The following is a 25,980-nucleotide window of genomic DNA, read 5'->3' as shown; positions in this document are numbered from 1 at the left end:
AAAATCTTATTAGGAGACAGGAGCGTTTGAAGGTCATACTGGAGACTACCAGCTGGGAAGACCAGGGTCGGGGAAGACTGATCTTGTTGAAGTGGGAGAGGTGAGGGAGGGGTGGAAAAATCTAGCTTTTACCGCCAAGGCCTTCCCGGCAAGCCCCACAAGTTGCGTCGTAAGATATGGGAGGAGGAAGATGACGCCGGAAGGCAGAGCCCAGTAGAAAGATGGAGGCCCTCAAGTGGAGGGGGAAGGGTACTCGGAGGCCTGCAGTGCGGCTGCGCGCCGGGCTGCCGACGCGCCGGCGCGCAGAGGGGGCGGGGTGAAAGGTCACAGCGCGGCGGCGGGTCGGGCTGGCGGCTGCGGTGGCGGAGGGCGGGAGGCGAGTGCCCCGTGTGCACGTGTGGAGAAGCGGCGGCACCAGCGCGGCGGCGGGAGGCACCCCCGCCCCCTCTGGAGACGCAGGGCCGCGCTCGACTCTCGCGGCCTCCGTCACCCGCTCAGCTCCCTGCCCTAAGCGAGGAGGCCGGCTTGCGGGGTGGAGTGGCCCGAGCTGAGGGCGCGGAGAGCTCAGGGCGGCGACGACAACGGCGTTGATATCGGTGGTAACAACGGCCTCAGCAGGCGGGGAAGATGAAAGGGTGAGGAAGGGCAGCCGGGCAGGGCCCGAACGGCGGGGGAGAGGGGCTGCGAAGGAAGGGAGAGACTCCGGGCGAAGACCCGGCGGAGGGAGGTTTCTGGGCTTCTCTGCTCATGGAGGGGGCGGAGGCTCGGCTCCGGCTGTTGGCGGGCGAGACCCGGGGAGCCTAGGGTTTGGGCCTGGAGGACGAGTGCGGGTTTAGTGCACACCAGCTGCTGAGTGGGGCAGCGGGGAAAAGCTGTCGTGAGGCGCCTGGGGCCTCCTGCCCGGGCGCGGACTGCGGAGCCACCCCCGGCCCGCCCCTCCGAGTGAAGCGGTTTGGTTGTCCTCTTCAGATCCCGGCTCGACACTGAGAACTGTGGTCTTTGACACCTTTCGGGCTTATTCACACTTGGAAGCCGTGCAGAACCTTCTGGAGGGAGCAGGAATTGGAATAAAGAGCACGGAAAGGAGTATTAAGAGCTAGTGACTCAACTGGATTTGGGTTGGGTCAGAGCGAGTGGAGGAGGGGGAGAGAGCGTGAGCACTGAAGACTTGGGGTGCCAAAATGTTTAAGGAAGTGTTGCTGATCAGTAGGTGGAGCTATTGCTCCAGCCGTTTACTGTTGCCCTTGTGCCGCGAGGGGGTCCTGGGTTCCTAGTGAAGCTTTTCTTCAGGGGTTTGGCAAAGTGAATATTCTTTCACAGGTTCCCTCTTGGACAAAGTTAGGGATTATTTTGGTTCGACTATTTCCATTTGGATAAGATGTCATCTTACTATTAAATTGCATACTGTTAAAGTATTAATTACCTAACACTGTGTTTTAGCATATTGACGGAGTGAGCCGTTTTGAAGCTTGCCTTTACCCTCCTTAAAGAACGAAATGGAATCTTAATCAGTGTTAAAAGCTTTCTGAGGTGCTGAGTGTTTTCTACGATAGCAAGTCAGTTAAAGAATTGTAACTGTTTTGAGTTGGCGAAGCCTTTCAGACTGTTAAGCAGCCCTTTTGAAGATGAAGTAGAAGTCTGTTCGAAGTAATCTCATACTGCCTGAAACAAGGGTCTGTATATTACTTCGGTGTGTATATGTGTTTGAGGTCGCAGAAGAGGTCCAAGAAAGTTTAATTTGAAGGTCTGTAGCGTGATTCCTTACTCTGATTTTGCTTTAAATATTGAGAATCCACTGTAATGTCGAATTGCGTGTTTTGTATCAAGTTTAGAAATCATGAAGAAATTTTCACAGTACCTGCATTAATTCACATCAAGTTCTAAAGAGTTCCAATCAGGATACTAATTGAGGGGGTATTTGAAGTATGTGCTGCACTTGAATCATGATCTAGGAAGTTTGGCTGTTTTGTATATGATCCAATATAACTTGGCGAGATTTATCTCTTTTTTCCTTGAGTATGGATGCTGTCTCTTAGTTGTTTTTGTGTTCTCATTGGCACTCAGTGCTTATTTGTCTTTGTTAAAGTAATAAAAATGAGGCTGAAGAGTTCTTGGTGTTGAGCTTGTGCATGGATTTATAAAGGAATGCCTCCAAGGAATTATTCTGGATGTTTAGATCCAAAATCTTTTGATCTAGCTCAGTCTGCCTAGGATGTAATGCTCTTCCTGATACTAACTTGGCAATAGAAGTAATCTCCCTTCAGTTAACATACTCATGAGGCAATTATCTTTTTATTTAAAATGGTTATTTTATATGTAACAAACTGATGGAGGCCAATCTCCAGAAATGAGTAACTGGTCAAATTTAGAGGAAATTTATAGTTACTGAAGCTGTACCTAATGCCAGCAACTATGCCTAAAATGTAGAGTCCTTAAGTCTAGTTCCTATCACCTCTTACTATTGGGAGCTTAAGATCATGTTCATAATGGTAAACTTTTAAGATGATTTCAGAGGAACTTCTAAGGTGAACTAACTCCCAGGTAAGATGGGACTGTAAAATTTTTTTCATTTGTTAGCCTTGCCCTTAAGGCACTGAACAAATGAAGACAGTGGATATTATTTAAAAGATTTTAAGGTTCTTGAGTTCAAAGATTTGTATCACCGTGTACAATGTAGTCAGTGTTATAGTCCTGACTCTTGGTTTATGAAGGCCTGTGAAAATGAAACAGTGGTCCTGATTATGTGGTTTTTGTACGAAATTTTATTTGCTAAGTGTTTTATTGTATATTGAGCTAATTGAACTGTAAGTTGAATACAAATATCTAAAATTGAAAACATGCAGAACTCCTCACTCTGAATCAGTCTACTGTTTCAATATTTTACATCGTTGCCTATATTATCTATCGTTTTGAAACTTTTAAAACTTAACTATTTTACCTGGCTTTTTCTTCATATTTTTACTTAGTTTTTTATTAGTAGCAGTGGGACGTTCCATGGTATTGGCATGTATTTGCCTTTCCTCCATAGTAGATAAGCTTCCAGTTGTTAATTACTGCATGCATTTATATTCATGGTTTAGAAATTTGAAGTATATTATGAAGTGTTACTTGTACTGAGGTTGCTTGTTTTTATGAACCAGGGACATTATAGGTTGAATTTGTGGATCGTAAGCTGATTATTTTTATCTGTTCCCCTGTAGGGAGGGTGATATTCAAGCAAGAAGGTATGCTATACACAGCCATGACTGAAATGAGATGGCAGTGTAATTAGTCGATATAATAGAAAGTAAAACTGAGTCCATTTGCCCTTCAATTGTAGCAAAGAGGTGTAAATTCTAATAAAGATGTCTTTAACTAGATGTGAACAAAGTAAAGATGACAGCAATAATATAGTATATAGAACAGTGTAGTTTCCTAATTGAAGTGTTAAAATATAAGATTCTGCAAGTAGAAATGAGTCTGTTGAAGAACTCAAAATAATTGTTACATGGACTGGAAAAGGGCACAAATAACTTTACTGAGGTGCTAGAGACATTCTGTATCTTTACCTTGGGTATTGGTTGCAGAGGTGTATACATATGTATAAAATCATTGAGCTGTAACAAGATTTGTGCTCTTTACCGAGTGTATCTTATATGTCAATAAAAGTTTTTTTTTTTTAAGGTTTTATTGCTGTTTTTGTCAGGGGAAAAAAAAAAAAAAAAAAAAAAGAAAGCCAGTAAGGCCGAAGTATGTAGAACTCAGGAACTTTTGTAAAACTGCAATTCATACTCCTTGCTTCTGTGAAGCCAATGATTTGTAGGATGTTGATTAAGCTACTGGATTTTAACAAATACTTTGTAATGTTCTCTTGCTTTGTTCAGATGAATTCATATAAAATATAACCTGTCTGTACCATAATTTTAAAAAATCAATATCCTAACTAATATAAAGGAGAATAAAAGGAAAGTAAACTGCAGTAAGATATCTTTCAATATGCAGATGAGCAGGTACAACAACACCATAAATCATAAGATCAGGTGTTTGCATCTATCTGTAAATATAATCAACTGTATAATTTAAAAAGTATATCTGCTACCAGTACAGATGTGTGCATTGGTGAGTAATGCTGTGTTGCCATCAGTGTTGTGATTTCTTCCCCAAATTGTGGACAGCTGTTGGTAAAGTTCTGAACAAAACGCACAATAATCAAGAACTGTGGGTTGGGAAAGATTTTTAAAAGGCACTCATAAAGCATTATCTTTCAAAGCCAGTGCTTTTGCCAGACCAAACTAATATCTATAGTAAATTTCACTTTGCTAAATCCTCTCTTTTGGTCTGTAGAAATTCTTTTGACTCCTGATTTTCTCTTCTAGGTATTAGCTATGGCTTCCAGCTTTGTGCCATCTGGAAAGATACACCTTCTCAATTATTTAAATGGCTGTCCTTTTTTCTTTTTTTAAAAGTGCAGCCTACAGAAACCGTTAGAATACCAGTACTAATCAATAGAAATGTCCTTCGCGTCATAGAAATGAGAATTGTATGATTATAGTTTAATAACTTACAAAATTATATAATTATGCTATCACAGAACACTCCTTTCTCTTGAGCTGTTCTCTTCCATCATGTGCTGTTTACATTCATTCAGTGCCTGACTTATTAGCAGAACGTTAGTCCTGTCTTGTCCAATACAGCAGTGACTAGCTATGTTTGGCTGTGGAGCAGTTGAAATGTGTCTTGTGTTACTGAGGAGCTGAATTAAAATGTTAGTTGTTGGACAATTTTTATGTATGTTTCGAACAACTTGGATGTGTGAATCCACTGTAAATTTTATGAAATATAAGTACAGATAAAACATTTCCAAGGAAAATTACCATCTGAATTGAGATGTGCCGTAAGTGTAATGTGCACTGGATTTGAAGACTTAGTATGAAAAAAGATTTTTTTAAAAGGTCATTAATTTTATTTTGATTACATGTTGCAATGATTTCAGCTGTTTCTTTATGCCTTGTTAATGTAGATATTAGGGGAAAAAAGTTTTTTTTAACAGGGATTTGAACCCTGGACCTAGAAATTTTTAAATTACATATGTGACTCGAATTATATTTCTGTTGGACTGTGCTGTGCTAGACCCTGAAAAAAACAAATTTGTCTAAAACATGATCTCTTCCCTTAGGATCTAGTTCCTGGATGGTAAATGTTTCAAATGTGGGACAACACGTAGTGTGTGGCTGTTTATACCTCTGTGGTAACCACTCCTGGTTTTCAATTAAGATATTATAATCCAGTAGTATCCTCTGGGTAAATGAAGGGGTAATTGGAAGTATGTATTTGCCTTGCCTGAGCTAGTACAACCTGTATTCTACCTCTGTCATTGCTGAAGCTGTTCTTAAGGGAAAACCTTGTTTCCCAAGTTCAGACTTCTCCTCTCAGCCTTCAGTAGAGCAGAATGCTTGCTTGTATAACTACTGGACACACATGCTTAATTATTTCTTTTGGATAATTCACTAGAGGAGAATTTTTTGGATCAGAAAGTACTGCCATTTTTTTTTTTTTTGCTGTACGCGGGCCTCTCAGTGTTGTGGCCTCTCCCGTTGCGGAGCACAGGCTCCGGACGCGCAGGCTCAGCGGCCATGACTCACGGGGCCAGTAGCTCCGCGGCATGTGGGATCCTCTCGGACCGGGGCACGAACTCGCGTCCCCTGCATCGGCAGGCGGACTCTCAACCACTGCGCCACCAGGGAAGCCCCAGTACTGCCATTTTTAAAGCTCTGATATTTGTTGCCAACTGACCTCCAGAAAGATAGTAACAATTTATACTGACAGCAGTGTATGAGAGTGCCCTTCTCTTCTTCAAGGGCTAGTGGAGAAAGGGAGGAGCACTTGCAGAAACTTAAAGGAAAATGGAGGAAGACATTGTGGCTGCCATTTGAGTGATGGGTGGTGTAAATTACCTTTGTCTGCAATGAGTGGCATACATTGAGCATTTCTAAAATGATAGAAATAACTAATAGTGTCTTGACAAGTTGGTTTTGAGGACATATACACATATACCCTTAATTCTAATTTTACTTTGCTGATTAGATGATAAATGGCCTTTCTTTCTTCCTTTCTTGTTGATTACTTGGTGGAGTTGGACATTTCCCACTTTTACTGGCCATTTGTATGCATTTTAAATATTTCTTATTTCTCCTTCCAGAAAACTAAGATATATTTAAGGAAATATTTGGATGCCCCCCACCCCCCAGAATGTAGTGTGTTATTTGTAGCATAATTTATCTTCAAAAAGGAGACTTACTATAATGCAAAAGGCATTTGAACTAAAAGCAACCACATTTTATAGTTCAGTGTGCCACCAATAATAGTTAGCAGTAGTAGGGACACTGACTAATAAGTTTCTTGGCTTCTGGGCCCTCATTTCTTTGTCTCTTTTGCAGCTTGTGGGATCTTTAGTTCCCCAACCAGGGATTGAACCCAGGCCCTGGCAGTGAAATCACTGAGTCCTAACCACTGGACCACCAGGAATTCCCTCATTTCTTTGTCTTTAAAGAGAACAGCTTGAACCTGAATAGGAAAGGCTGAAGGTTTGAGTTCTTGTGCCAGTTCTAATCTGTTGATAGTATCTTATCAGTATTATATTTAGTCTGTTGGTAGCTTTGATGAGTTCTCAGACTGTGGGGAAAACAAGTGATGTCATTGATTATTAATGGCACGTGTGTCACACGTTTGCCATTCCTGGTCTCTGTCAGCTCTAGCTTTCTATGATAGCAAGAAACAAAACTTTGGAATCATATTTGAATTGTTCTCTTTTAAGCTGCACTCTTCATTTTGCTCTTGTGTCTGCTTTTTGGGACCTGCTCTCCCATCCCTTCCCCATGCCACTATTAACCTTTTACAGAGGAGGCACTGTTAAGGCAATGTGCCAGGCAGTAGTCTCATTTAATCCTCACAGTAGCTCTAAGATAGTATCCATAGTCTACTAATGTATCTGTAAATATAGTATAAAACAAATATAGAGGTGGGCCAAGAAGGGAAGAAAGCTTGTTGGGTGGTGGGGTTTTTGAGTAGTTTTATATGGCCAAAAAACAGTGGGGGGGGTGTTGGGGAGAAGGCTAGGCCAGTGGCCACAGCTAGGCGATGAAGGGCTACTTGAATTTTATTTGGTAGATTATGCGCAACTTTTTTGAAAGATTTTACGCAGAGAAGTGGTCAGATTTGTGTTTTAGAAGGATTATTCTGACTGCATTGTGGTGGCTTTGTCTCCTTGGCTCTAGTCTTATTCCCCTTTATTAGGCTATTAAAATATGTGTTGAAATGAGGGGTTGAAATGATGGCCTGAACCATGCTGCTAAGAGAAAGGGTATAGGAACAGGTTATAAAGTTAATTGGGAGGCAGAATTATCAGGGATTAAAATGGGATGTTAGAGTGCATCTGAAGCTCAGTGTCTGTATTGGATGAATGATGGAGCTGTTCGGAAAGGTAGAGAACAGATTTCCTATGGAGAACGATGAGTTCAGTTTTTGATGTGTTGAATTTGTGATTCCCGTAGAGATAGCCAGTAAGCCGTTGGAAATATGTGCTTGAATTCAGAGATTTGTAAGTAAAAACATCAGTGTTTAGGTAGTAGTAGGGAAGGAGCCATAGCTGGGAAGGGGCTCTCCTAATTGAACATATAGATAACGATGGAAAAATTTTTCAAAGGATAATTTTATTCTTTTTTAGGTTATAACCTTGAGTATATTGTGTCCCTGTGTGTGTTTAGCATTTCTGGTACCCAACCAAATAATTACTGAGATTTTTACACACCTGATACTTGTAGTCACACAGCTTGGAGGACTGATTCACCCACCACTGCTTTTTTGATAACCTGCTAAACCTCTAGAACAGTGACTCTCAACCAGCGGTACATCTCCCACCCCACTCTGGATATCTGATAATGTCTGGAGACATTTTTAGTTGTCACAGTGGGATGGGATGGTTACTGACATCTAGTGGGTAAGGCTAGCAATGCTGCTAAACATCCTAGGGTGCTCTGGGAAAGCCCTCACAACAAAATTATCAAGCCCTAAATATCAGTAGTACCAAGATTGAGAAACTGCTCTAAAATCTAGATGAGATGAAAGAGAGCTCATCGGTTTTACTAAGGTCCTAGAGATTCTTAGATTTACTAAAAGTAATTTAGCAATCCTTGAAATAGTTGAGGTTCTGCCCTAAGTCTTGTAGTTCAGTAGAAGAGGTAAGGTTCGAAAACAGATGCTTATAGCAGTGCAGAAGTTCTGTGCCTTGGAAGAGTACAACTGTAATATAGTTCAAATGAGGTGGAAATCTCAGCAGGATGACAGTTTAGCCACATGAGCAGTTAGTATTTAAGCTGTGCTTTGATAAATGCTGAGTGGGCTTACTTTTAGGTTGAAGGAATTTATAGTTTAGATGAATCACTCTTTCATGTAATTTACTTGAAGGCAAGAGTTTAGAACCAGATTACTGCTAGCTAAGAAAAAATTATCTCTAAGCCCCTTGAAATTTTTAATCAAAGGACCATGGGCATACTTTGATCCTTGCCAGAAGACTTAAATTTTATGCAAAAATCCTTTATCAGTACACCTTAGATAAATGTTGGGTATTTCTCTCTCTCTCTTAACCTTGAGAAGTAAAGATGACTCCTTTGAGGGAAGTCATATGGTGTGGCTAATCTTGCACTATAATGGAATTCGTAGACATAAGCCTGATTCTGGCTTTATTGATAGTTGACGGTATAACTACAGGCACATCGGTCTCTGGGCTTCAGTTCCATCATCTGCAAAATGAAGGGGAAGAGAGCCAGTGGTCTAAGGTCCCGTCCAGATCAAACACTCTTCATAAGAAGTGACCAGACAGTTAAAATTTTGTGCCAGGGTGCACTTAAATACCCATGTAAAGTATAAAGACTTTAAGCTTTCTCTATACATCATTTCCTCTTTTTGCTATGTAACTTTAGCAGTCAGACTTTGCCCAAGAAAGACCCACTTTTGTGTAGTCGTATCTCCATCTTGTGGCCTTTCAGAATATTGCCACTAAATTTTGTTTTTGTAATTATGGCCATAATTGACATTACCCTTAAAAGCTAGAGACATTTGAGTGCTTATTATCTGATGTTGCTGTACTAAATACTTTACCCATGATAAATACCACTTGTTTTTTAAGCCAAGGGTAAAGGTTTCCTACTACCATATTCTAAGTGCAAAGATTATTTGAGATTTGACTGAGTAACAGGCTAATCTTGTGGTGCTACTCTCTAAAAGTAGGAGGCAAGTAAGTAGCTGTGTTTTCCAGATCTAAGGACTTGGTTCACATTTCTGTGGATGCTTGTGCTGTATGAATCTGTCCCCCCCGCTTAGATCTTAGTCTCAAAACTTTGGTATGAAGATGTGTTAGAGTTTGTTATGGATTTGAAAAACAAGAAAAAATAACATGTCACATGAATTTACTTGAGCTAAGAGAATAATTTAGTTACTTTAATAACTGCTGTCTTCAGTTTTTTACTTAGAGTTGTGAACTCTAGTGCCAACAGGAACCCAGGACCTGGGACCAAGCAGATAAGGTAAATGAATAAAACAAGAAATGTAGGCTTTATGTAAAATCTTCTGATTTAAGTATTAGCAACCAAGTTAATTTGGAAAAACAAAAAATTGTTGAGTCAAGTAGATGTGGCCACATGGCTGATTTGACTTCTAGGCTAGGAATTTGGGGCTTATCTACAGAACAGAGGTCTTGAACCGATAAATTAAAAATAGTCTATGTTGTTAAATTATATTGAAATCTTACCTGAAGTAAGCAGTCAGTGTAGTAATTTTAAAAACCCAGCTTTCAGAGTTAGGCTGATTTGAGTTTGGGTCACAGTTCCTCAATACCAGTTATGTCACATACATTAAAGCTATAGTGTAACATACTGTACTGCTTGCATAAGGGAAATGATTAACATTTTATGGGGACATTTTTAACATTTTATGGAAACCCACTCTGATCATATAGTGTATTTTTTTGCAGTGGTCTATTCCACTTCCCTGTGCCTGTCTTTAGTCTCTATTTCCCTTACCAGACTCCTTGGATTTAGAAATTTACACACATGCAGTAGGAAGTTTCTTGATTAAAGTGGGTGTTTAATTTGTATGGTTAAAAGAACAAGCTTTATTACAGAAGTAAAGATTCCAAGGTAGGATGTGGGAATTTGAGTTTTTAACCGGCAGAATGATTCTGGTGTATAACCAGGTTTAGAACCCAATCTTGGATTTTACGACACTGCTTCTCCAGATTTATCCCTACTCTCTTGAATATTGTTTCTCAGACATCTTTATGGGCTCCTACTCTTTTCCTTCTGAAATGAGATTGTCACTTCACACCACTAGAATAACTATAAACAGAAAGGCAGTAAAAAGCATTGGTGAGGATGTGGAGAAACTGGAACCCTAAAACATAGTAATGGGAATGTAAATGGTCTGGCCACTTAGGGAAACAGTTTAGCAACATATTAGTTTTCCCTTACTACTGTAACAAATTACTACAAGTTTAGTGGCTTAAACAACACAAATGTATCATCTTTGTTCTTCTTTTTTTTTTTTTTTTTTTTGCGGTCCACGGGCCTCTCACTGCTGTGGCCTCTCCAGTTGCGGAGCGCAGGCTCCGGACGCGCAGGCTCAGCGGCCATGGCTCACGGGCCCAGCCGCTCCGCGGCTTGCGGGACCCTCCCGGACCGGGGCACGAACCCGTGTCCCCTACATCGGCAGGCGGACTCTCAACCACTGCGCCACCAGGGAAGCCCCATCTTTGTTCTTGAGACCGAAAGTCTGAAAGGGGTTTCACTCTGTTAAAATCAAGATGATGGTAGGTATAGTGACTCCTGTCTACCTGAAATTTTAGCATGTGACCTTATTTAGAAATAGAATCTTTGCAAATGTAATTAAGATGAGGTCATACTCAATTGGGGTGGGCCCTAAATGACTAATGTCCTTATAAGAGGAGAGCATACATACACACAGAAGACCATGTGAAGATAGAGGTAGACATTAGAGTTATGCTGCCACAAGCCAAGGAATAACCTGAGGCCACCAGAAGCTGGCAAAGGCAAGGAAAGATTCTGCTCCAGAGCCTAGAGGGCATGGCCCTGCCGACATTCTGATTTTGGACTTCCAGCCTCCAGTACTTCGAGAGAATACATTTCTGTTGTTTTAAGCCACTGAGTTTGTGGTAATTTGTTAAGGCAGCTCTGGGAAACTGATACAACAGGACTGTGTTTCTTCTAGAGGCTCAAGATGATGTAACGTTTCCTTGCCTTTTCAGCTTCTAAGACCACTTGCATTCCTTGGTTCATGAGCCTTCATCTTCAAAGCCAGCAGCATAGCATCTTTAAGTCTCTCGTGTCTCTGCTCTTAATCACATCTTCTCTGACTCCTAAGGACCTGTGTGATTACAGGGGGCCCACCCAGATAATCCTGGTTAATTTTCCCATCTCAGGATCTTACATCTGCAAAGTCCTTTTTTCATGTAAAATAACATATTAAAGGTTCCTGAGATTAGAACATGGACAGCCTCTGGGGGCCATTATTCTGCCTACCACAGGCAGTTTCTTTAAAAAGTAAAACATGGACCCCAGTGTTCATTGCAGCACTATTTATAATAGCCAGGACATGGAAACAACTGAAATGTCCAATGACAGATGAATGGAAAAGAAGATGTGGTACATATATACAATGGAATATTACTCAGCCATAAAAAGGAATGAAATTGGGTCATTTGTAGAGATGTGGATGGACCTAGAGTCTGTCATACAGAGTGAAGTAAGCCAGAAAAAGAAAAATATCATAAATTAACACATATATGTGGAATCTAGAAAAATGGTGCAGATGAACCTATTTTCAGGGCGGGAATAGAGACGTAGACATAGAGGACGGACATGTGGACACGGGGCAGGGGAGAGGAGGGTGGGATGAATTGGGAGATAAGGATGGACATATATATACTACCATGCATAAAATAGATAGCTAGCGGGAACATGCTATAAAGCATAGGAAGCTCAGCTCGGTGCTCTGTGACGACCTAGATGGGTGGGGTGGGAGGGAGGTCCAAGAGGGCGGGGATATAGGTATACATATAGCTGATTTACTTCATTGTACAGTAGAAACGAACACAACATTGTAAAGCAATTAAACTCCAATTTTAAAAAAAAAGTGAAACATATTTGCCATACGACCCAGCAGTCCCACTTCTAGGTATCTACCAGAAAAAAACTAAAGCCTATGTCTGCACACATACTTGTATGCAGTAATCATAGCAGCATTGTTTATAATAGCCAGGAAGTAAATACAGTTAAAATGCCCATCAAGTGGTAAATGGATAAACAAAATGTGGTATATTCATACAATGGAGTACTGTTCCACTACTGACACAAATTGCAATATGGATGAACCTCAAAAACATTATGCTGTGTGAAGGAAGTCTAGTCCAAAAGATCACATTTATTGTATGAAATGTTCAGAAATGGCAAGTCTTTAGAAAGAAGGTAGATTTAGTGGTTGGCTTGGAGTAGGTAAGGGGATCTATGTCAGCTGTGCACAAGGGATTTTGGGGATGTGATGTGAGTACTCTAAAGCTGAATTGAGGTGATGATTTCACAACCCTATAAATAGTTTAAAACCATTGAATTGTACACTTAAAATAGGTGAATTTTATAGTATGTAAATTATACCTCAAGAGGGCTGTTTAAGAGAAAAATAAATGAGAGGGTTGTAAGGGGATGAGGCTCATATAGCTAAATGTAATAAATCTTCTAGAAGAAAACAAAAATCTAAATGTTAGTGGCCTTGGGTTAGGCAAAGATTTGTTAGATATTACCCTGAAAAGCATGATCCACAAAAGAAATTCATCAAAATGTATAACTTCTGCTGTGTGAAAAACACTGTTAAGAAAATGAAAAAAGCCACAGACTGGGAGAAATCCTCTGCAACATACATAACTCGCAAAGGACATGTATTCACAGTAACTTAAATCTCAATAATTGGAACCCAGGATTTTTTTAAGAGCAAAAGATTTCAACAGCACCTTTACCAACGAAGATAATATGGGTAGCAAAGAAGTACATGAAAAGATGTTCATCATTATTTAGGGATATGCAAATTAGAACTGCAGTGAAATGTCAGTACACACCTATTAGAATGGCATAGATTTTAAAAGTTGATAGTGCCAAACACTGGTTTCGATGCAGAACACCTGAAACTCTCGTACACTTAACTAATGATCCAGTATCCCCTCTCCTATGTATGTATTCAAGGGAAAGAAAAACTTATGTTCACACAAGAACCTGTACATAAATTGTTTGTGGCAGCTTTATTCATAATCTCCAAAAACTGGAAACACCCAAATGCCCTTCAACAAAAGTATAAACCATGGTACATCCATACAATGGAGTACTACTCAGCAATAGCAAGGAATGAAGTTGATACAGTAGTGTGGTGAATCTCAAAGGCATTGTGCTGAATGAAACAAGCCAAGAAAATGGGAATGTATTGTGTGATTCCATTTATGTGGTATTCTTGAAAAGGCAAAACTATGGGAAACAAAACATTAATGGTTCTGTGGGAGTGGTGGTAGAGCTGAACTACAAAGGGTCATGTGGGAGACTTTTGGGGTGATAGAACCATTGTGTTTCTTGATAATTGTGGTAGTTAGGTGACTATACGTATTTGTCAAAACTCAGAACTATATGCCTGAAGTTAATATAATTTTATATAGGGAATTCCTTGGCGGTCCAGTGGTTAGGACTTGGTGCTTTCACTGCTGTGGGCCTGGGTTCGATCCCTGGTTGGGGAACTAAGATCCCACAAGCCATGCAGCAAAAAAAAAAAAAAAAAAAAATTAAAAAAAGGTTTATGTGAACTTTTAAAAGTGTTTTTTGTTTTGTTTTAGCTAAGAAATTTTTTTTTTCCCGAAGAAAGTAAATTGACCCCCCAAAATGGCTGGAAAATAATGGAGCAACTAATAGTTGATACAAATTAGAAAATTGCAAGCTGGTGGACTTGAATACACTATGACAATAATTATGTTAAATCTGAACAGACTAAATACTCTGATTACCAAATTAAAGGAACAAGACTCTTATGCATTTGCTGTTTATAAAAAGACACTTTAAATATAAGGCCACAGAAGTTCAAAGTAAAGGGTGGTAGAAGATATACCATGCAACATTGATTAGAAGAAAACAGTGTGTCTATATTGATAAACAAAGTAGACTTTAAGGCAAGGAATATTACAGCAAAGAGGGACATTTCAAAATGATAAAAGGATCAATTCATCAACTCATAACAGTCCCAAATATTTATGCTGTTAATAACATAACTTGAAAATACAGAAGCAAGAATTGACAGAACTGAAGAGCAAGAAGAAACACTTCCAAACTTTCTTTGAGGCCAACAAACCTTATTGATAAGAAAACCTATCAAGAATATCATAAGGGAAAAAAAGAGTGTGTCAGAGTAAGACTTCCTGACATATCATTTGAACAGACGTAAAGGAGGTGAGAGAGTAAACTTGCAGCCAAGAATGGAAAGGCCACCAGCTTAGATAGGGAAAGCTTCAGGAGAAGCACATTTTGTGGGGAAGATCAGATAGCTAGTTTTGGATATGTTTAATTTGAGCTGTCTACTAGAGATGCTTTGGCATTTAGGAGTGATTTCTAGGCTAGAGACAGAAATTTGGGAGTTGGCAGCATTAAATCCATAGGACTATATATAGATTGAGGTCACTGAGAGAATGTAGAGAAAACAATGAAGTACCATCTTGATGTGCAAGGCCCTCCTCTCCAGCCCCGGCTTCCACATGTACACAAAGCATACTTTGTTTTACTATAGCAAACTGCCTGTGGTTTGGGGAATACATGAATGTAAACTCCTTTGCATTCCAGGTGTTAGCACATAGGTGTTGAAATAGAACTGATTTATGCTTTGAATAGGCAACTGTTATGTTCATAAGAACTATAGAAAATTTAAGATTCATGATGGAGTTCTTAAAATCTCTATTATTTAATTTTCTAATCAAGTTCTTTTAACTTCTAAAAGCTTTTGGTTATTTACAGTCAAATGATCTAATTTACTTGATATTCCTACATAACTATGTTTATGCCTTTGGTACTACATGTTCTTTACTGAATTATATTTACAAGTTGATGATATTACTCTGATATATTTAGAATATCCACATCTTAGAATAATTTGGAGCTAAGTGATCAGGATTACAGAAATGTTCCATTTCAGTCAGACATATCATGTTCAGGAGAGTTAAACTGTATCTGAAGGTGAATTTTGCTGACAAAGTTATGTTTAATAGACATTTAATAATTCTGTTTCTAGTATATGCTGACAGTCTGGTAATAATAAAAATTGATTATAAACAGCAAGGTCCTACTGTATAGCACAGAGAACTATATGCAGTCTCCTGGGATAAACCATAATGGAAAAGAATATTAAACAAAGAATGTATATATGTATAAAACTGAGTCACTTTGCTGTACAGCAGAGATTGGCACAGTATTGTAAATCAACTATACTTCAATTTAAAAAAATCAAACTTGATTAATTTCTTTCTTAAACAGCTACCGAACAATACAGTATTCCAATTCTGTTTTAAAACTTGTCGGTATATATGTGCATAGAAGAATATTAGAAGACTATATGTCTAACTCATTTCTATGGTGTTGGGTTTGTTTTTTTAATCAAGACACACGTTTTTTTTTTTAATTAGGCATGGTAAGATTAAGCTGCTTATTCCCTAATTATTCAATATTGTATTCTGTATTTAGTCTTGATCTGCCCACCCTAATGGAAATTTTTTTAGTAGTTACCTTTTATTAGTTTCAGTCTACCACACTGCACCATGACCACCTTTTCCTTCTGTATGAAGTCATGAAATACCTGGTTATTATCCTTTTAAAACTTATACATATACTTGAAGCATGGTAATTACCTAGAAATTATTCTTAAACTCTTAAAAACTCAAGTTCTTTCACTTATTGTCTAGAATCTTAACTTCCTAGATTCTGAAGTTTTCCTTTATTGTTTTTTACTATTAGATTTCATAATGTATTTTTTCAGTCACTATTAAAATACAGAGACTGGCTTTTAAGTGCAGTGGAGTAATTTTTTTTTTTTTTTCTGTGTGGCATGTGGGATCTTAGTTCCCCAACCAGGGATCGATCCCGTGCCCCCTGCAGTGCAAGTGAGGAGTCCTAACCACTGGACCACCAGGGAATTCCCCTGGATTAATTTTTAAATGGTGTGTTCTAAATATAATCAATATAATAAGCTATCTTATATTTAAAATAAATTACTGCACCCAATCTGTGGTACAATATTAAAGAGTAGCATTAGGCTGAGTGAAATAAGCCAGATAAAGACAAATACTGCATAGTATTACTTTATTACTTGTATGTGGAATCTTAAAAAAAAAAAAAAGACAAGCTCATAGAAACAGAGAGTAGAAAAGTAGTTTCCAGGTGGGGAAGATAAAGAAAGGTTGGTTAAAGGGTACAGACTTTCAGCTGTAAGGTGAATAAGTTCGGAGAATCTAAAGTATAACATATTTGGTAACACCGTATCATATAATTTAAATTTGCTAAGAGAGTAGAACTTAAATGTTCTTACCAAAAAAAAAAAAAAAAAAAAGGTAGGTGATGGATGTATTAATTAAGTGGGAGGAATCCTTTTTTTAAAAAAAAAGAAGAGACTGTGCAGGTAAGATGTGATCCCTGTATTTTAAGGTGAAATGTCATTTACCTCAGCCTTAAAGAAGAGAAAGCCAGGGTGTGCTTTAATGAAAAGGGAAGTTTTTCTGTGAATGAGATGTAACCTAGTAAAGAAGACATGACTCAGTACTTCCCTGGTGGCACAGTGGTTAAGAATCTGCCTGCCAATGCAGGGGACATGGGTTTGATCCCTGGTCCAGGAAGATCCCACATGCCATGGAGTAACTAAGCCCATGCGCCGCAACTACTAAGCCCACGTGCCACCACTGCAGAAGCCCTCGCGCCTAGAGCCTGTGCACCGCAACAAGAGAAGCCACTGCAATGAGAAGCCCGCACACTGCGAAGCCTGTGCACGGCAACAAAGAGTAGCCCCCGCTCGTGGCAACTAGAGAAAGCCCACGCGCAGAACGAAGACCCAATGCAGCCAAAGATAAATACAAATTAAATAAATTTAAAAAAAGAGACATGAGTCATGAAGGGAATTCATTTTAGTCAGATACTTGGGAAGAAGGCCATATTTACTTCATATTTACTCGTGTGGCTAGAAATTGAAAGAAAATATAACAGATTTATATATTTTTTACTAAGATGCCTGCATCTTAAAATTTTGTGTGGCTGCTAAGAAACTCAGTGTGCTTACATTTTAAGAAGACATGCAAGATATACAAGGGTGGTTGGTCACAATAGTGAATAATGAAAAACAGTAGCATACAAATGAAACAATTGAGACAGGAAGGCTAAAGTTCCAAATGAGTATAAGGGTCTGTAATCAGGTTTTTTTGTTCTTTAAGAACTGTAATACATTCTGGTCGTTTCTGATTATCTTATTAACATTTCAGAGAATATTGTTATAAAAGTTATCCACAAACCACACATTGTTTGAATGTGCTTTTAAACATTTTTCTGTATGTTAACAAAAGTTGGAGATACATTTATATATATCCCCAGGAAACAATATATCAATGCCTTTCTAATATAAATGTATCATGCTTTATTTAATTAACCAGTCCCCTAATGGTGGACACTCAGATTTTTTTCTTTTCCTTTCTTTTTTCTAACCATTATAAAAGTGTGATGATTAGCTTTCTTGTTTAGTCATTTCTGTAACAGCTTTCAAAACCTCTGTGCATATGATGTAAATGGTTAATTAGGGTGCATTGTTAGCATTTTCCTGCTATTGACTAATGCAGTTGTGATGTGGAACTAGCACCTAGTGGTAGGACATACGTCATTTTCTAGCTGCTTGGTTGGCATCAGATTGTTTTATTTTTGAACTCATTTTTAGTTTGATTTGACAATTTTTTTTATAAGATACTATTTTTTAAATTTATATTTTGGCTGCGTTGGGTCTTCGTTGCTGCGCTCAGGTTTTCTCTAGTTGCGGCTAGCGGAGACTTCTGTTCATTGCAATGTGCGGGCTTCTAGTTGTGGTGGCTTCTCTTGTTGCAGAGCACAGGTTCTAGGCACGCGGGCTTCAGTAGCTGTGGCGCGTCGGCTCAGTAGTTGTGGCTCGCGGGCTCTAGAGCGCAGGCTCAATAGTTGTGGCACCTGGTGGGATCTTCCCGGACCAGGGATTGAACCTGTGTCCCCTGCATTGGCAGGTGGATGACATTGTTTTCTTTAAATGTTTTTATGACCCACTGTTAAGATTTTTTTAAAATTTTTTTAAACTTTTTATTTTATATTGGAGTATAGTTGATTAACAATGTTGTGTTAGTTTCAGGCGTGTTAAGGTTTTTAAGAAGGCAAATAGTGTATATAAGCAACCTCTACAAATGATAGTGCTGGTGATAATAGGAAGAAAAATTGTGTAGATGCTATTCAGGTTTGTCTTGTCACTTTTGATCAACCTTTAGCATGTGGTGGTGAGATTGATTTGAGCACTTAATTTGTTGACAGCTCTGTAGCCAAATCAACTTTATTACCATGAGTCTGAAACTTTTTAGTGGTTATCCCTTTTCCCATGGAGCCGATTGTTTTGGTTAAGTATGGTTACTTAGCGATGCTACTGTTGTGTTCTTGATAAGTAGTTTTCAAGCTGGGGTTTGTTTTGTTTGGTTGGTTGGTTTTGTTTTGTTTCTGAAATGTAGATTCCCATGTTCCATTTCCAGAGACTCTGCTTCTGAAGGGGGTGGGGGTGGGGAGTCCAGGAATCTGGATTTGGTCGCCACCCTCTGTGACTCTGGTGTATGTGGTTCCTGTGTCCAGTGACCAGAATACATGTGATTCTTGCATATTTTAATTATTTTCTTAGAATAAATTCCTAGAGTGGGGATACTTTGACAAAGGAGGTGTACTTTTTAGGCTTTTTAGTACATAGTTGTAGATTGTCTTCCAGAGATATTGTATCTATTTACATCCCTGCCAGCAGAGTATAAATATCTTACTTGCCACCCCTTTGCCAATTAGGTATCATCAGTCTTTTTGATCAGTAATAGATGTCTTTAAATTTTTCTGAAAATTTCAACATTTATATGTAGATTATTATTCTGGCCTTCTTAGTAATTGTTGTTTACTGTATTTGTCTCTAAATGTATACAATTGTATGAAAGCTAGGAGTTGGAACCTGGATGGAATGACTGGCAAAATCTGCTTATAAGTGATCTTCATAGGAGTGGAGTGTAAGGTTACTGTGAAAGGGTTGGATTTATCAGTCATGTAAAAGAGACTTGGTACCCTTTTAATATGTCCATCTTAACAAATGAAGCTAATTATATTTTATTGAGTACATGTGGTTTGTTCCAGTAGCCGGATCGAGCTGGGAGATGTGACACCACACAATATTAAGCAGTTGAAGAGATTAAACCAGGTGATCTTTCCAGTCAGCTACAATGACAAGTTCTATAAGGATGTGCTGGAGGTTGGCGAGCTAGCAAAACTTGGTATGATATGGTTTTTCTTCTTCCCTTCATTTGTTTATTCATGTTCTTGACCTCTAGTTTTTAATATCAGGACAAAAAAAGAGTTAACTGATTTGAGGAAATGGGGGTGATCCAGGTTCTGAGAAAAATCAAGATAAAATAAAATACTTGAATTTCAAAAGGAAATGCTAAATATCTTTTCTTATTTAGGCTGTGTCTGTGTTTTCACGTATTTAAGAGGGGTCTTAACTTCTGAAGGTATAGGATATTTTTGAGGCTGTTGATACTCAGAGTACCTGATAAAATTTAATTAATGCTAATAACAACAATTTAGTCATTGTACAAGGGCAGGGAAAGATTCAGTAAAATGTGTTATTCTGTCTGCTAAACTTTGTATCTTTATATTTTCCGTGGCAGCCTATTTCAATGATATTGCAGTAGGTGCAGTATGCTGTAGGGTGGATCATTCACAGAATCAGAAGAGACTTTACATCATGACACTAGGATGTCTGGCACCATACCGAAGGCTAGGAATAGGTAAAATTATTTGTGGGTTTTGGTTTTGTTTTTTTCCTTAAAGAAGCATAAATACATTGGTACTGTTCCTGACCCCACTAAGGCAATATTTCTTCTAGGAATACTGGGAAAGGGTTACTGAATTATATAAAGTAATGTGGAAAAGAACTGTTTTATATGTCAATTGAACATAATTCAATTGAAAGCCCTATATATAAATAGATTTGTTACTAATACACCTTTTGCTTTTTCTGTTTTCCTTCTTCCTGGAAGGGCTGTATATAAAGATTGCTTGTCTGCTAGCAGTTTTAAACACAGTAGGTAGTGTAGAGAGAAAAAAATTGTGGAAAATCAGGATGTCTGGTGTTTACCTCAAATTCTGTTAGGACTCAGTAAGATGTTTAGTTTAAAGATTGATTTTTATGAGATTACTTATTTGTTGTTTGTCTTGTTAATAGGAACTAAAATGTTAAACCATGTCTTAAACATCTGTGAAAAAGATGGCACTTTTGACAACATCTATCTGTAAGTAAAGTCATATTTAATGATCTTATCTAAAGAATTTAATAAATTGGCAATAGAAATCTTTACTAGAAAATTTAAAATCTGGTCACTTATTGTCTTTGGGAAATACCATGGAAGTGGTAGTTATGAAGTTTGTTTTAATAATAGATAATGAACCTGTGATAAAACATTCTTGTTTTGCTTTATTACATTGGGGTGGGAGCTCCAAAGTCACATATGTGAAACCAAGATTAAAACTCAGATTTTCAGAATTTAAGAAATTAATACCATTAATATTACTTTTATCATGCCATCTGTTTGCACTCTGAGTTTTGTTCAAGGCTCTCAGTGACATGCTCATTAGTAGTAGAATTTAATCATCAAAATCAGAGAGTACCTAGCTGATTTATACTTGAATCTTAAGAGTAAGGCTAAGGTAGCAACTATGGATTCTTTTTCTTTTTTTTTTCATTGAAGTATAGTTGATTTACAATGCTGTGCCAATCTCTGCTATACAGCAAAGTGACTTATACACATACATACGTTCTTTTTTAATATTCTTTTCCATTTTGGTTTATCCCAGGAGATTGAATATAGTTCCCTATGTGGATTCTTTATAATACAGATATTGAGATTGTTCTCATTTTCACTTTGGCATTGGGAGAGATTAAATTATATAATGCTGTCTTGAGGAGTAATTGAGAAAGCACAAATTATTTTCAAAATCTAACATGTTTTTTATCAATCAGAAAGATATATTCAGGCATTTGACACCCTAGGTTTTGTTTGTTTATTTTTTAATGTGTTACTATGGTCTTTGAATCATCCCTGTAGTTATTTACGTACTTTTAGTTACAGGAACCTTTTCTCCTCTTGAAATAAAAAATGTTATGATACTTTAACCTTTGTTGATTTTAAGAATAAATGCTGTTCCTGCATCTCCTAATCTCAGCTAGCTGTCTTCCAAATGTTAGATTAAGACTTAGGTTAGAGGGCTTCCCTGGTGGCGCAGTGGTTGAGAGTCCGCCTGCCGATGCAGGGGACACGGGTTCGTGCCCCGGTCCAGGAAGATTCCACATGCCGTGGAGCAGCTGGGCCTGTGAGCCATGGCCACTGAGCCTGCGAGTCCGGAGCGTGTGCTCTGCAACGGGAAGGGCCACAACAGTGAGAGAGGTCCGCGTACTGCAAAAAAAAAAAAAAGAGAAGTATAAATTTGTCATCAAAGTTTCTCTTAAATGAATACCTAATCTTTGTTGATACCTAGTAATTGTAAAGAGAGTCTAACAAATGTCTGCAGTATTCCAGCTCCAACCAATAGCTATCTGTGGAGGATACATAAAAGCTGATGGAATCTTAATTTTTTTTTTCCGATACCCTCTTGTATCTCAGGCATGTCCAGATCAGCAATGAGTCTGCAATTGACTTCTACAGAAAGTTTGGCTTTGAGATTATTGAGACAAAGAAGAACTACTATAAGAGGATAGAGCCCGCTGATGCTCATGTGCTGCAGAAAAACCTCAAAGTCCCTTCTGGCCAGAACGCAGATATGCAGAAGACAGACAACTGAACAAATTACAGATGAACTTTCTTGCACTTGCTTGTCGCCAAATAAAAGAGAGGCCCATTGATCCCCCCCCCTTTCTTTTAAACCTTTCCCCCTTCCTTGTTCTTGTGTTTCCTCCCTTCAAAACTTCCTTCCCTTTCCTCTAAAAGTTTTAAACTTTTAAGGATTTATTAATCATGTTTGGATTGTTTTAGTTTTCTTATTTTATGAGGTGGTTTGATTGTAGGAAGGAGAAGGTATAGATCTGTTTCGTTTCACAGTTAAGATATATGGTCCCGAAAACTTGAGTGTCAATTTCATTTTTTTTTTTAATGTCCTGCTTTCACATTGAAGGGCAGAGCCTACAAAATATTGTATATTTCAAAGGACAAGAAGCAGCAGCAGCAATATCTTGTTCTCTAACTCATAGACAAGTTTAGTGTGTTTGTGGTACTTTGGGGTTTTCAAGATTTTGTGGGATACTAATCCCTATACATTGCCTTCACTCTACCTTTTGTCCTTCTGAGTATTATCTCAGGAGTTGGACCATTGTCATCCTTGTAAGAAATACTAAGCTTATTTTGTTCTGTTAAGCAGTTATTTCTTCCTTCCTCGCTGGTGGCTGACGGTGGCTGGGACAGTCTGAGTAAGTAGTATTATACTTTGGTCTCAGCATTTGAGTTAAACTGCTTTTTGCTAATGAGTGGGCTGGTTGTTAGCAGGTTTATTTTTCCTGCTGTTGATTGTTAGAAGTGGCATTAACTTTAGGAGTGTGGGCTGGTGAGATTAATTTTTTTTAATATCCCAGCTAGAGATAATGGCCTTTAACTGACCTAAAGAGGTTTGTTGTGATTTGCTTTTTTTTCTCTTGTCCTTTTTCTTCAGTAAATCGACAATAGTTAGTCAAACCTTAAAAATGGAGTTGATGTCCTTATAGGTCAATGCCCCTAAATAAACCTGAAGCAGGTGTTGTCTCTTGGACATATGAAAAATACCTAAAAGGAAGCTTAGATGGACTTGTGGCACAATAAATGCATTTAATGTCAGCTAATGCAGACGGTTAGAAGTGTGGCCACTGAGCATTTGATTTTAGAGGAAGGAATATCTAGACAGTATTTTTGAGAATAACATAGCTGTGCTCATTGCTTATCTGTTGGAGAACATCCCAGATTTGCTTACATTCTGTGCCTGTGATATTGAGTTTAAGGATTTGGGGGTGGGGGAATTATTAAACATATTGCTTCTATTCTTGGAAAAAGTAGAAGTCTAGAAGTGTTAATAACGCAAATGTCACTGTGACCTCCTCTACTGACAGGACTGGTTTATGCCAGCTCGTTTCCTGGCACATAGGGAGTGGCTTTGACGGGTCGATAACTTTTTGTAAGATAGAAGACATCTGAAATTTTCATGTTTTCCTCCATAATCCCATCTCCAATATTTAAAATTTTCTACATTGCCAATACTGGTGGCCCAAGAAATGTTTTCATTAGACTTTAAAACAATGCACAGAGCTTGAATTTTCTGTCATTTGACTTTAAAAGGAAGATTGATTCATAATATTTATCCTCTTATGTAAATTCTGGCATAAAAGTTTCACCTCTTCAAATATGTTGAATGACAAAATTATTTTACACAATGTTTATGCACATTTTGTAATCTTAAGTTCTTATTTGAGAATGTAAAAATACAAGGTACAATAGACTTCAGCAGTCTTAGTTGAGTGCCAAGTATAATATAGAAAAGGAAGATAGTTGATAAATGAGTTTATAGGGTTATAATCTTAAGATAGTAAAAATGTAGAAAGACCATGCTGGTTTCTTGGGTATCTGTTTCTTAAGCAGTCCAAATCTAAGCTTAGAAGAAAAGTTTAGCATTAAGCACCTTTACCTTCATGGATAAGCTTCAGCTTGCTCTTGCCAAGAGAAGAATGCTTGAGTTACAGAAGGCATAATTAGTTTGAAGATTCAGCCTTTTTGTAAACTTCGCATATCAGAATAGATTTTGATATATAAATGAGTTTTGTGAGATGACACTGCCTCTATTTCTATAACCATTTCACCTGGACTATCTAAACAGTCCTATGAATGTATCCCTGAATGTGGTTAATGAAAACCGAATAGCTGCCTCATGACAATTAAGTACATATTATTTATGGAGGAAAAAATATTAAATTTTGAATTGAGTGTGTAGGCTCCCTATCATTTTAGTGTTTCTTTTTCCACACTAGTCACTGACTTTAACCTAAATTGTAAGTGTTTGTAAAGGGTGAATTGTCCTACATCAAACTTACATGAAATAATTCCATCCACTTATGGAGGAGGAGGATGTAGAAGAGGTGGAAGCTGGGCACTAGTTCACGTGCCTATGAGTCAGTAAAGGCTGAAATAATGTCCCATGTTCAGTTGGTTATTTTGATAAAAATTATCGTTGAGGTAAATTCTATTAACTGGAAGATCACAGGATATATCCATCATATTTTTCAGGGTAGATAGTTTTTTTCTGTAGGGCAAATAGATAAACATTATATTGTATGGTAATTCCATTTAGGTTCTAAAGAAAAGAATCTGCAGAGAAATCTATGCAATATATAATTTGTCCAGATTAGTTTTCATTTGGGGAAAGAAGTTCTGAAATATCCCCAAAGTGGCTTACTCATCAATTGAAAGTCCTCCAAAAATAGAACTATTGGGAAACCATGACATATGGGGTGGAAAAGAAAAGCTCCCTCAGTTTTTTGGAGGGAATAACTTTAAAAGTACTTAAATAGCTGAGTTTATTTGGTGCAGTTAAGATTTAAACTTGTTGATTTTAACATTGCTGTTACATCTGAAATAAACTTACATGATGTTCTGGTAGTAATCTGTGATGTCTGGTAAATGTCAAAGAAATGTAAATGCATTGTGTTGAATTCTGAGATCAGCAACTATATATGTAGTCATTGTTTACTGTTGCCCATACTGGTTTATGTACTTTCACTTTTCTTTAAGACCTAACTTAAAAACTAATTAAAATAGGCCAAGGGTAATCAAGGCCTCCTAATTCAGACCTTTTGGAACTTGCTAAAAACACTGCCTGGTATCTGCAGTTCAGTCCCAATGAGAGAAAAAATAAGATCTGAAGAGCTGTCTTACTGTTACTATATTTTGAACGCAATTGTTAAAAGCACCTGACACTTTAGGCTGTGAGCTAATTAGCAGTGTGCATTGACTAGAGAGAACATATATTCAGATTTTTTTCTTTCTGTTAACAGTGAGGAAGGAGTTTAGTTGAGTGAGTTGGGAATTGCTTTTTAAGTTTTTTCTGAGTACCAAACAAATATGAATTTAGAATTTTGTCTTTAACAAAATTAACTCAGTATCTTAGTCAAAAGTGTTAGAATTTTGCTTATTCCATTCAAGAAACAATGGGTGATCTTTGCCCGATGTGTCTTAATCACATCATCCCCAAATTTAGCAGCTTAAAACAATGAACATGCATCATCACCCGGTTTCTGAGTCAGGAATCCAAGGGCAGCTTAGTTATGTGGTTCTGGCTTAAGGTCTCATCAGGTTACAGGACTGTCAGCCAGGGCTGGAGAAGCCACTTCTGAGATGACTGACTCACTTGGTTGTTGGAGGGGTTCAGTTCCTCACTACGTGGGTGTCTCTCCAGGGCTGCCTGAGTGACAGCTGGCAGCTGACTTGCCCCAGAGCGAGTGATCCAAGAGAGTAAGCAGAAGCCATACTCTTGTATGACCTACCTTCAGAGTGACATACCTATTACTTCTGCCATATTGCATTGGTCACACAGACCAGCCATTGTACTAGCC

General features: G+C 38.2%; 1 protein-coding gene across 2 annotated transcripts; it reads left to right on the top strand.

Moving 5' to 3' along the window:
- The first annotated feature begins 316 nt into the window (after positions 1–316).
- Positions 317–25,360, top strand: NAA50 (N(alpha)-acetyltransferase 50, NatE catalytic subunit). 2 transcript variants are annotated; one of them, XM_029214583.1, is made up of 5 exons: positions 317–635; positions 19,494–19,630; positions 20,027–20,146; positions 20,584–20,650; positions 22,019–24,355. In XM_029214583.1, the coding sequence occupies exons 1-5, from the start codon at positions 628–630 to the stop codon at positions 22,194–22,196; spliced, it is 510 nt and encodes a 169-aa protein (XP_029070416.1). In that variant the 5' UTR covers positions 317–627; the 3' UTR covers positions 22,197–24,355. The 2 variants fall into 2 exon arrangements, with proteins under 2 accessions (XP_029070416.1, XP_029070417.1); XM_029214584.1 differs by having other exon boundaries at positions 332–635; positions 19,497–19,630; positions 22,019–25,360.
- The last annotated feature ends 620 nt before the right edge of the window (positions 25,361–25,980 follow it).

Source organism: Monodon monoceros, unplaced genomic scaffold (assembly GCF_005190385.1).
Source record: "Monodon monoceros isolate NGI ecotype Baffin Bay Population unplaced genomic scaffold, NGI_Narwhal_1 Super_Scaffold_11, whole genome shotgun sequence".
Taxonomy (NCBI): Eukaryota; Metazoa; Chordata; class Mammalia; order Artiodactyla; family Monodontidae; genus Monodon; species Monodon monoceros.
This window is presented reverse-complemented; position numbering and strand designations above follow the sequence as displayed.